We start from the raw sequence: 11945 nt of genomic DNA, 5'->3' as shown, positions 1-11945 counted from the left end.
TCACTGTGTATTCTCTTCTTCCTTATCTCTTTCAATTTATCTTGATTATTTTTCTGCATATATTTTCCGCTGCACGTTAACTCTTGATTTTGCAGAAAAAGTGGCCGTAATTTTAAGTCAACTAATTCACCCCCTCTTAGTTGCAACCTTGTTCTTACATCTTTTTATCACCACCAAACTTTATTTATGTTTCTTAATTTCTCACTTTCTTTATTTTTGGAATCCTGACATCTCCACTGATTTTCATTTTCTCATTGTTTCTTTATTTCTCAATGTTTCTTTGTTTTGTTTTTGGATCGATGATTGAGCAACATATTGCTTTTATTAAAAAATTCATACAAACCAATAATATATTGAATTCAAATTTCTCTTCATATTGTTTAATTGTTTGTCAGATATCAAGTTGTTTTTTAATACTGATATTGATATTGTTTAATATTGATATTGATATTTTTTTAAAGTTCCAAGAATGTATTATGTTTCACATTGTTTTTATAATTGTTTTATTTTAATATATATATTTTTAGTCTTTTTTATGCAATATTAAAAATTAAAAATTATAATAAAAATATATATGATGATAAATATTAAAAAATGTATATTTAAATAGTTTAAAAAACAAACAAAATAATCATAACATAAATAAATAACCTCATACTCTTTTCTGTAATTTACTATGTAAAAAATAAGCTTTCTACCTTGCTAAAAAAACAAATTAGTTTATATTCAATTTTCAGATAAACAAATTGTAATTTCACAGTTTATAATATTATAGTTCATAAACTAAAACTATAAACTTAATTTATACTAAACACACGCTAAGTCATCATCAACAAGGTTATCATTGTGTCTTTTCATCACTAAATACATACTTTAAAGTTTTACAACAACTTTAGATCGAAAACCCCCAATATAAAAATACATGAAGGGAACCCATACATGTTTTATAGGAAGTCTACGTGGTGTTAAGGTTGTGCAAATGCACACTGTGGAACTTTTTGAAAAAAATCTATATTATTTATAGAGAAAAATATATATATTAAGAGTGTAAGAATTCTATACATTGTTATTGCATCATCCATTATCCATATTTAATTATCATTCACTCTTAAAATAAAAGTAATCCATGATAGAATATCTAGTGACTGTATCTAAATATTTAAGCATTGTATATATATTACACCCTTATTTATAATTCTACAAGCCCAATTTTTTTTTGTAAATGACATGACATGCTTCGGGAAAAATAAATAATCAGTATTATATTGTTATTTTATAATATTATAGATATGCAATTCGAGGAACTTCATAATTGAATATCCAAGACAAATATTCAGTTGTTTCCTTGTATTTCTTGTTGGAGTCTAGCTAACTTCTTCTATAGATTTGATATAATAAAACTGATTAAATTTGTAAAGTTTTATCCATGTGATTTTTTGTTCAATTGATTTTATGATGTTTGATAATCAACTTGGGACTTACATCATTTATCTGCATAATATTGTAGAATAATCTTAAGATAAGTTGGTTCAAGGTGGAAGATACATTGTTTCTCATTAATTTATCATCTTTTGAAGTTAACAATATAATTTTAAAAATAGTTTTTTCAACTATTAAAATTGTAAAAGGTAGACTGTGTAATCGAATGAAAGACGCATGAACGAATAACTATCTAGTGACTTATAATTGGTGAGAAGTGTTCAACAATATTGACAACGAAGTAAATATATTTCAACAATTTCAAAATGTAAAATCACATATAGATTAGTTATGAAATATATATTTTATTTGGTTAAATATATTTAAATTTTGTAATTTTGACATCAATATTTTTTATTTTTCTAATTGATGATATTTATTATTTTAATTTATGTTGCACACCCTGAATCCCTATATCCTAGAATCAGTAGTGTTTGTAGGATAGATACTTACAAAACAACAGTAGGAAATATGAGTTATAATATCAACGATTTGTTTGTGAGCTATGTTTCAAAGGGAAAGTGAAAATTTTAAAGTTTGAAATAACTCCTAATTATTTTTTTTCTCTATGTTTCAAAAAATGCAAAAATAAAATAAAATTGGTAGCTGTGGATGGTGTCAAGCGCACGTCCTTTTGCCAAAATGTAAACTTAACGGCCCCACCCAGACTAAACAGAGAATAGTCAACATTTCGCCACTGATATATATATTTTGCTTATGTGAATGAAAGAGTTTAATACTCCTAGACATTTTTCTTCTTTACTTTTATCTAAGAAAAATATGTTGATTCCAATAATCAAATATTTAATAATTCTCAAATAAAAACAATTTTCTGTTTCATGGAAAACACCATTATTGTAAAGAAATATAGTGGTGGGGAGTGACAACTTTTAAATTGGACAAAATATATGAACTGTATACTAATTCAATTGGAAGTGAAATAGCCATTAGATGGAAAGATTTAATTAACGATTAGTATTTTGTGTACATTTAAGAAGTCGTGGTAATATTATACGACTTTAGTGTAAAAGTTGTGATGATAGAATACAACAACTTCTTGTCAGTATAATGTAGAGGTCATGATTAACATAACAATTTTTGAATGAAAGTCGTGATGATGTTACAAATCTTGTTCAGTATAGAAATCGTGATGACACATCATGACTACTAGATGATCTATCATGACATCTAGTCAGTATAGAAGTCGTTCTATGTCAATCTGACTTCTCAGAAAAATCGTATTTTGGTATTACAACTTTTAAACTCTAACAAAATGCCTCAGAGGTCATTATGTGTTATCACAACTTCTAAAATGTAACCAAAAGCCTCACAAAAATTATACTTTAGTATCACAACTTCTAAATAATATCAATAATTAGTAGTGATTTTGACAAATAATATTAGGAACCATTCAATCTAATGGCTAAAAAAACAATTCACTTTCATGCAAACTATTAGTCTCCACCTTTCAAATTATGTATTGTGAAAATATTAACTTATAGAGAACACATTTTCCAACTCTACTCCTTCCAAACTCTTTCTTTTTCTTTCCCACCTTTGCTTGTTCCCACGTTATACTAAGTCTGACACCTTCAACAAACAAGTTTGAAGGGTAATCCTGTTATTAACAAATTAATTTATTAATTAAACTTGATTTAAAATGTAGAGAAAGCAAGGCTTCTTCTCTTCTCTTAAACAACAAGTGGTTCCAAGCCTCTCACCGTCGCGCTCACGTTCCAACACCCCACCAAAACTCCGGCAAACGCGTAATCACGCGCCGCCACCACATTTCTTCATGTCGATATGGGGTAGCATGAGACCCTTAGAGGCACTCTCACCATTAATGGAAGGACCTGATGAAAACGATGACCAATACTCTTCTTCCAACATCGGAGAAGGAAAGTGGGGCCACTGGATTAAAGAACAACTTACTAGGAACGGTTCTGTTTCATCCTCCGCCTCCTCCTCCTCCGTGAATCAGAAAAGGTCTGATCTGAGGTTATTGCTTAGTGTGCTTGGTGCATCGCTTGCTCCTGTTCATATATGCAACATAAACCCATTTCCTCATCTCAGCATCAAAGATATCCCCATTGTTAGTTTCTCTATTCTCTCTCATTCTATATATCTATTTATATTTGTTATGTCATTGCTTCCTTTGAAAGTTTTTCTCTTTGTTTCGTTGGATGGTTCATTTGTTAACTGCATCTAATTTCGATATACTGGGTTGACAAATTTGAAGGATAATCCACGTTGGTTTATGAAATAGTACTCTCTTTTTTGTTGAAAAAGTCTTCTTTAATGTAAGTTTATTTCAACTTTGTATCCACTATTAGATCATGCATTTTATCACATTAATGGTGTATGCTGTCTCACTTACTCATATTTATAGAGTCATATACATTTATTATTTGATTTTATTTTGTGTGTATCAATTGCTAACATAAGGAGTTTTTGCTATTTTGGTATGACCCTTTTCCTGATAGCCAGAGGTGGAATCAGGAATTTAATTTGAGTGGAGCGAGACCAAACTAAACACAGATAACTTCTAAAGAAATTAATTTAATTGGGTTAGATTCAAATAGAACATAATGGAGTACAAGACATGTGAGAAGGTTGGGGGAGACCGTGGCCTGCTTCAGTCCCTCGTTCCTCTGCTTTGTTTGTATAGGTCAAAACACGCATATAATCCATGAGGAAGTTAGGTTTTGATGTCATCCATGTTCAATGATCAGCATAGTCATAGATGAAATGCTGATCAATGACAACCGAGGTTAGAATGACAGCATTGTCTGGGTTTCTATTTCGGAAGCACTTTCACATCTTAAGAAAATGATGAGTTTTAGTGTCATATTAGTCTTAACGACCTTTGTTTTTCTCTTATTGTTATATATTTGTAGACCAAACAGGCTTAGGTTCATACTTCATAACTAGTTTTTCAAGTCGTCCAGCTAGACTGTTGCTGGATTATTTTGTAATGTAGGACAACAATTTAGTGAGTGCTTAAGTGCAATTAAAAAATCAGCAAATGTTTTTATATCATGATATGAGCCGCATAACCGAAAATCAGGTCGCATCTGGCTAGTTGGTGGTTTTGTGTCATGGCCTCGAAGGTGACATTTGGACATTTGATGAGTTCTGGTGTGTTGAAGTGTTTGATGAATTAAAATTGGAAATAGTTTTTTTTAATCAATCTGAACCAGAAATCGAATCTTATGATTGGAACTCATTAACCAAAACCAGGATTTGAATTGATTTGGAATTCAGTTTTTATGTTTCTCTTCTTCCAGTTAAATCTCATTATTATGGTGTCATTACTTGCAGGAAACTTCTTCTGTTCAGTACATACTGCAACAGTACATTGCTGCTTCAGGAGGGCAAAAGCTTCAAAATTCCATTAACAATGCTTATGCCATGGGAAAGCTGAAGATGATAGCCTCCGAGTTTGAGATAGCTAACAAGGTCACACACAATCGGAATTCCTCCAAGGCTACAGAGTCGGGTGGGTTTGTCTTGTGGCAGATGAGTCCAGACATGTGGTATGTGGAGCTTGCTCTTGGTGGCAGCAAGGTTCATGCTGGTTGCAATGGGAAACTTGTGTGGCGGCACACACCCTGGCTTGGTGCACATGTAGCGAAAGGACCAGTTAGGCCTTTGCGACGTGCCCTTCAGGTAAAGTTACCAACACTATTCCATTCATGTAACTGTTCTCTCCTTCCTTTATATGTCTCGCCGATCTAAAATCAAACCTCTTTCTATTTACAGGGTCTTGACCCAAGAACAACTGCGAGCATGTTTATCAGCGCGAGATGCATTGGGGAGAAGAAGATAAATGAAGAGGACTGTTTCATCCTCAAACTTGACACGGATCCATCTACATTAAAAGCCAGGAGTGAAGGTCCTGCAGAGATTATAAGACATGTTTTGTTCGGGTACTTTAGTCAGAAAACCGGACTCCTTATTCACTTGGAAGATTCCCATCTGACTCGTATTCAGAACAATGGAGGTGATGCTGTATACTGGGAGACCACAATAAATTCATTTCTCGATGACTACAGGCCCGTTAAGGGGATTATGATTGCTCACTCAGGTCAATCCGTAGTTACACTTTTCAGGTTTGGTGAAACAGCAATGAGCCAAACTAAAACCAGGATGGAAGAAGCTTGGACTATCGAGGAGATGGCGTTTAGCGTCCCTGGCCTTTCAATGGACTGTTTCATTCCTCCATCCGAGCTTCGGTCCGCGTCTATGAGTGAAGCTGTGAGCTTCCTCAATGTCATAGAATGAAGAGTATTGCTGCGTACCATGCCAAGAGTGTTGCAAGGTTGGACATTGCCTCATCAAATTTGTAAATAAAAATGATCAGTCATAGATGATAGGTCTGAAAAAATCAATTTTTATACCATGGGTTTTTAGTGGATAATTGTGCACATCAAGGTTTGTCCTTTGTACTTATTTTCCTTGAGCATGAAAGTTGTAATCTGCTGATTGATAAGCTATAATTCCTGTAAACAATTTCTTCTATCTTTCTCGAAAATTATATAGGATTGCAGAACTCATAAAATACTGATTTTTATTATGAATTGTAAACCATGTAAACAGTGTATGTAGGAACATAATTATTTCTAGATCTATGGTTTATATTTTTAAGGCCCATATTTCTAAAGTTTGTAACAATTATTGATTAAATGTATCCATTGCCAGAACTTTAGACACTATTGGAACTATGGATTTTATTTTTATCAGGTTAAGAAAACTATCTTTCAAAATAAAAAAAATGATATATTCTCCTACCAATTTCTTGCACCATGTGTCACCTTTCTTATGGTGTATGAATATCTGTAAGAGAATAAATCATTATCTTTCAAAATAATTAACTTCATGGTCTTTCTCATGTAGTTGACATTATGATTTATATTTAACTTTATGGTTTACGAGGATTTGCAGGAGAATATCATTCTCCAGGGTATTTTTGCTTTTCTCTCTTAAAACTTTTTACGTAAACAAAATTGTAAACCCCACAACAAAAGTTAAATTCGGATTTATAATTTGGTGATAAAGGTGTACCATAGTTGGAAATCCATTACATGAGTTAAGTGAGGGCTTGAATATGATTATTGATGATTGGATTCTATTAGCATGCCACCATAAGCTATTCCAGTATATACATCTATTAATACTCTTTACATGATATATTATCTGAACCTAATAAGAAAGAGTGGTGCATTTGCTATATTCCTTTTGAGGCCAAACTGAAACATGGGGATCATTTTTTTATAGATAAAGGAACAAAAGATAAAGAACCAAACTGAACATAAACTGAAACTTTGAAATAAGATAAAAAATAAAATTATAATTTAGCCTAATTTTTTAGATTTGTCATATATATGGAATTACCTTGTCTTATGTATTAGTGTTTAAATTCTAAGCTTCTTAGTTTGCAAAGGTGATGAATATTGAATAACATAAATTTTGGGCTATCCATATGGTTAATCATGAGGCAATCATATTTGCTAGTTAGAGCTCTATTTGGAATTTTCAAGTGAGTTATTAAGTTTCATATTGGGAAATGATAGACAAGTTAAAATGCATTCTTAAGACCTATAGACACAATCTCTTAACATTTTAGGTCAAGATTTGGTATCAAGATTATCTTTAATAGCGTGTTGACATGTACTGTCGTGCTTGTTAACCCGTTTTCATATCGTTTGTAATGTATAGTTTGTATTTTATAAATTCAAATATAATTTTTTGCGTTAAATTTACGGTTGAATTTATTCAATTGATCTAATATTCAATTTTTTAAATACACTTTTAAAATAAGAAGGATAAAATAAGAAAATAATATTATATGATTTTTTTGGTAGAAATAAAAAGATATTGATGGCAAAATAGGAAAACACAAATTACACCATGATAGGTGGTTATTTTGTGTTTTCCCTTTATTAATAGTATATATAATTATTCATTTATCCTAATTATTAGATTACTCATTACTTTTGGCTCTCTCTCCTTATTCGAACAAGTAATATCATAGTCTAGTTTGTTACAAGCTTGTCCTGAAAGTCTTCCTAACAATATAAATATATGGATGCATTCCATTTAAGTGGATGAAAGATTGAGTTTGTTCGGTAAAAAAGACTTGTTGAAAAAGAATGGTTAAGTTAAAGTGAATATAAGTGGCAAGTACTTAAACCTTTAATTATTCACCTAAGCTATTTGTTAGATCTCCGGTTGTTCCGTAAAATGCTTTGATCCTATGGAAAATATTAAAAAAGATAAGAAACTTTTGGAGAATTAACTAGTCACATTTTTCTTAAACTTCTAAAAGAAAACATATACGATAAGAAAATTGTTTTCATGAAAAAACAATTAACTATAAATAATGAGAGTCTAATATCATGCCATCAATTTTTGTTTCAAAAATTGATCCAAATTGGAATTTGGGCTGAAAATAGCCCAAATTTCTTACTTTTTTGTACGCAAAATTTAGGTGAGTTGCTTTTCAAAAATAATTGGTGAGTTGAGTTTTGGGTCTTACAAGATCATCATGTAAACCTCACTTGTCAAAAAAAATATTTAGAAGATAACTATGTTTGTCTTCATGAGGATATCCTGGTTTCAAACTACACTAAAAAAGCTGCTCAATTTATAGTAGCATGGCTTGTTTTGAAAACTGTAGTATAAGGTGTAAACATGTATAATTTGGTAATGTCGGCTAATTCAATTTTGTTTTTATTTTCTAATTTAAAATACATATATATCGCTTTTTTATTATTGTGTTCACATAGGAAAACAAATGTTTTGCATGTTTGGTTACTTTTATAGGGGAAATAAGAAAGAAAAAAAACAACTAAAAAACAAACCCACTTTAAATATCTATAAATAAATAAACCATAGGGGGAAAAGTTATTTATGCGAATCAATGTTCATGTTCTATGTCGTGTTTGTAGTATGAGTATAATACAGTATAAATATTTATAGACAAGCACTTTATTAACCATCACTCATTTAATTTACTTTTTCTACTTTTTCTGAAAAGTCAATAATTATTAAATATAAATGATGAATGATACAATGACAATGTATAATGTAAATATCTATACACTATTAATATAAAGATCTATACACCCTCAATATATTATTCATTTGTGTTACTTTTGTTGAAGAAAGTCAATGAGGATTAAACATGAACGGTGAATGATACAATAACAAAGTATAAAACTCATACATTGTCGGTGCATATATTTTTTTCTTCCTCCCGATAATAGTTAGACAACAAGAGTAATGAAGTATCATTGAATTTTGTACATGCTGGACTAAAAAGCTTTGGTACAAAAACACAACTCTAGCATCAACAAACGTAATAGGAGTATACATTATAACTTCTAATTCCTTTTTGTCATTTCCATTCATGAACAATTTTGAAGTGGAGAGGGAAAAGGAGATTATATAGCAAAATACTAAAAATTGAGTAATTGCTATGGTAGATTCTCATTTCTAAATAGTAATCTCGTAGCATTTGAAATACAAAATTGACACTGTAAACCAGAAAAATCTAACCTACCTGTCTCTCTTGCTAAAGTGACAATGTAGGCTATATGAACATGTACCAAAACCTTGTCTGTCCTTCATGCTCCTGCTAGCTGTGATTGATATATCGTGTATCTAATTCTTCGTTCTACATAGCACGACATGCAATTAAAACTGCAGAGATACACAATAAGTGTACGATTAGGATTACAATGTATACTATATATAATATCAAAGTAAAATACCGGAACCATGTGAGGAAAAAGTTCAGTCTTTCATTGGGCATGTGGAAAATTTTAGACAGTTACCAAGCATAGGACATGATATATAAGCTTAAGGATGTTCAGAAAATGACACATGGTAAAAAGAACCAATTATAAAAGTTTCTAGGTATATCTTTTAAAGGGAAAAAGTAGCAACCTTACATTCACATTCCTGACATTCTTACATGATATTGGAAGCTTCCCTAAAAACAATGCCCATTGTATAATAAAGTTTAGTACATTCAAGATAGCCTCACGTCTAAGTGTAAAATATACAGCAGCAATAAAGTCATGAAAAAACAAATAGAAAACATGAAGAGATAGCAAAGAAGCAACCTTTACCGACAAATAATAAGATTATCATTTTAAAATCGGGGACAGAACAATAAACAAGAGCTTATGGCAAGAACTAAAAATCAAATCATTAGTAATAAGGTAAAATTCTTCCAATTCTAAAGTTGAAAGAAGTTCATCCTAAGAAATAGGACAGCACGCAAGCACATACATGTTTCATGTTTGTTGAAATACAGCATGCACACACATTTATATCACCGGCTTACCAATCAAGCAAAGAATAACGATTAAAACAGTTGTTCGAACAGGCTGACTGTATTGCAATTGGTACTGAGATCGTTGAAGCTGTCTCTGAATAGCACCATGCCATCCATGGAGTTGCTTGTCATAGCATTCATCCAAACCATCAAGGTAAGTTTTACTTCTTTCGTTGCTTGCATTGGTGCCCTTTTTACAATTTAAAAATAATAATTACAGTATTAGTAATTCAACAAATGCATGCATTAAATATCACTCAGGCAAGTCTCCATTATCAGAAAACAGAAAAGCAGATTAAGAACAGACCCTATTCAATTCAACCGTAGGAAGTAATGCACTATCAGTTTCTTTATGATGATCCACTGCTTTCAGCTTTCTATAACCATTCCTAGGCCACTTCAACTTAACAGGTTCCACGGAACTAAGAAATGCTGATAAACTGGGTATCTTATGCATAGGACCACGAGAACCACTGGAGGAACTCGATTGCTGCGCATCATCAGAAACTGCAATTTTCCAAGAACCAATATCGGGACTAGCACTAGCTGCCCTACGATGACCATGTGATGTCTCCTCTGTTGCTTCACCCCACCCAGACGAAACATGAAAATTCCTTGAATTACTGGCATAATCATTATCATTTAATTGAGGATTTTCACTGTCCCTGCTGTTAGACACAGTGGGATTGCTGCTTTCAGCTGCTGGCATTCCTGAAAGAAACAAAGCAAGCTCATTTTGTTCTCCTTCGTCCAGGCGCACCCAAGGCAGAGACGCCTTACCAGCCGAAAGGACGGAATCATTTAATAAATTGTCAACTTTTGTGACCTTGTGCTCAATGGCAGCAATAAAATCTTGGTGCCTGTTTCTTGGACTTTCACCCTCTCTCAAGGTTTTGCTATAACTTGACCCAGCAGCCCGTTTAAATTCCTCTAACTGCATACCCCACAAAAATGCAACCACATGCTCATTATGATTACGATAAAGCCAAATCAACTACTACACATTTAGCATATTAACCTGAAATGGAATTTACCTGCCATTTAGTAGTGCCGAGGGCAGTATGTAGATCTCTGCGTAATTCGTCAGAATTCCACATGCAAGAGGAATCTCTTGTTGCATGAACCCATGTTCTATATGCAGATTCCATCCTAAAGAAGACAATGATATCAAATCAAAAACAAGAAATTGTAGCAGTGCACACCAATGAAATTTAAAATCTCAAGTTCCCTAATTCTTTGAATCCCATACTTCTAATAGGAAAAAAAACACAAATTACAAAGGTTCTACTTCTATTCCTACAATATTTCCTATCCCAAAACCAAACAATTTCAAAATCACATAAAAGCATAAAGCTAACAGAAACAACAAAATGAAGCCAATAACAATATTTAAATGGGGGTACCTATCTGCAGATTCCTGAACTTCTTCAGCAGCGATAAAAAAAGGATCTTTTTCCCATCGATCAAAACTAGACGCCATGAATAAAAATGGGTCGTTTCCAAAATCGAATAATGAACAAAATAATTTTCAAAAAATGAAATTTTAAGAAGAACGATGATCCCAACACATAAACCCTAACAGAGAAAACATTTGTTACAATAAGGATATTACGCAACGAAGGTGTTTCGTAAAATTAAATGTTTGAAAAATTGAAAGGAAAAAATGGATCCGTGAGAAGAATTCAGGTAAGTTAGTTGGATTGAACGAGAATGATGCGGGTTCAAAATTGAGAAAGATAAGAGAGGTGTATCCGCAGGTTTTTTGGTGAGTAACACCGAATTGTTTTCTCGTGGAGGGTAATTATAATTTTCAGGTGCCCAAATAGGAATAAAGATATTTTATTAAATTATTACAATTATTTTTCATTTTTTATAGTCATTTATTTTAATTCAAGCGTGGAAGTGTAATCTCTGCAGTTACGTGAAACTTGGGGTCTGTAATAATTATAATAATTAAAAAGGTATTTTTTTTGTGTTGAATATGATGGTTTAAGTGATTGAAATTTACCTACACGTTAATAATGGCTATTAGTGTATTTATAAATAATATCAAATCAACAAATATTCTATCCATTATTATAATTAACCTTTATTTTTGAAGCAATTGTCTATTCATTAATAG

The 11945-nt window shown here is 31.8% G+C and overlaps 1 protein-coding gene and 1 pseudogene across 1 annotated transcript; one reads left to right on the top strand and one right to left on the bottom strand.

Moving 5' to 3' along the window:
• On the top strand, window positions 3140-6191 carry LOC109343187 (annotated as a pseudogene).
• LOC109343186 lies at window positions 8757-11613 on the bottom strand. The gene is made up of 5 exons (XM_019581373.1): window positions 11227-11613; window positions 10858-10972; window positions 10131-10757; window positions 9833-10013; window positions 8757-9183 (listed from the first exon to the last, which is right to left on the bottom strand). Exons 1-5 carry the CDS (start codon window positions 11301-11303, stop codon window positions 9158-9160), a joined length of 1026 nt encoding a protein of 341 aa, XP_019436918.1. The 5' UTR covers window positions 11304-11613; the 3' UTR covers window positions 8757-9157.

Source organism: Lupinus angustifolius, chromosome LG03 (assembly GCF_001865875.1).
Source record: "Lupinus angustifolius cultivar Tanjil chromosome LG03, LupAngTanjil_v1.0, whole genome shotgun sequence".
Classification (NCBI taxonomy): domain Eukaryota; kingdom Viridiplantae; phylum Streptophyta; class Magnoliopsida; order Fabales; family Fabaceae; genus Lupinus; species Lupinus angustifolius.
This window is presented reverse-complemented; position numbering and strand designations above follow the sequence as displayed.

Coding starts and splice junctions, on each gene's coding strand:
- LOC109343186 (XM_019581373.1), bottom strand. CDS start 11,303: ATGGCGTCTAGTTTTGATCGATGGGAAAAAGATCCTTTTTTTATCGCT. Junction 10,973..11,226: donor GTTCAGGAATCTGCAGATAG/GTACCCCCATTT, acceptor TGTCTTCTTTAG/GATGGAATCTGCATATAGAA. Junction 9,184..9,832: donor CGTTATTCTTTGCTTGATTG/GTAAGCCGGTGA, acceptor GTATCTCTGCAG/TTTTAATTGCATGTCGTGCT.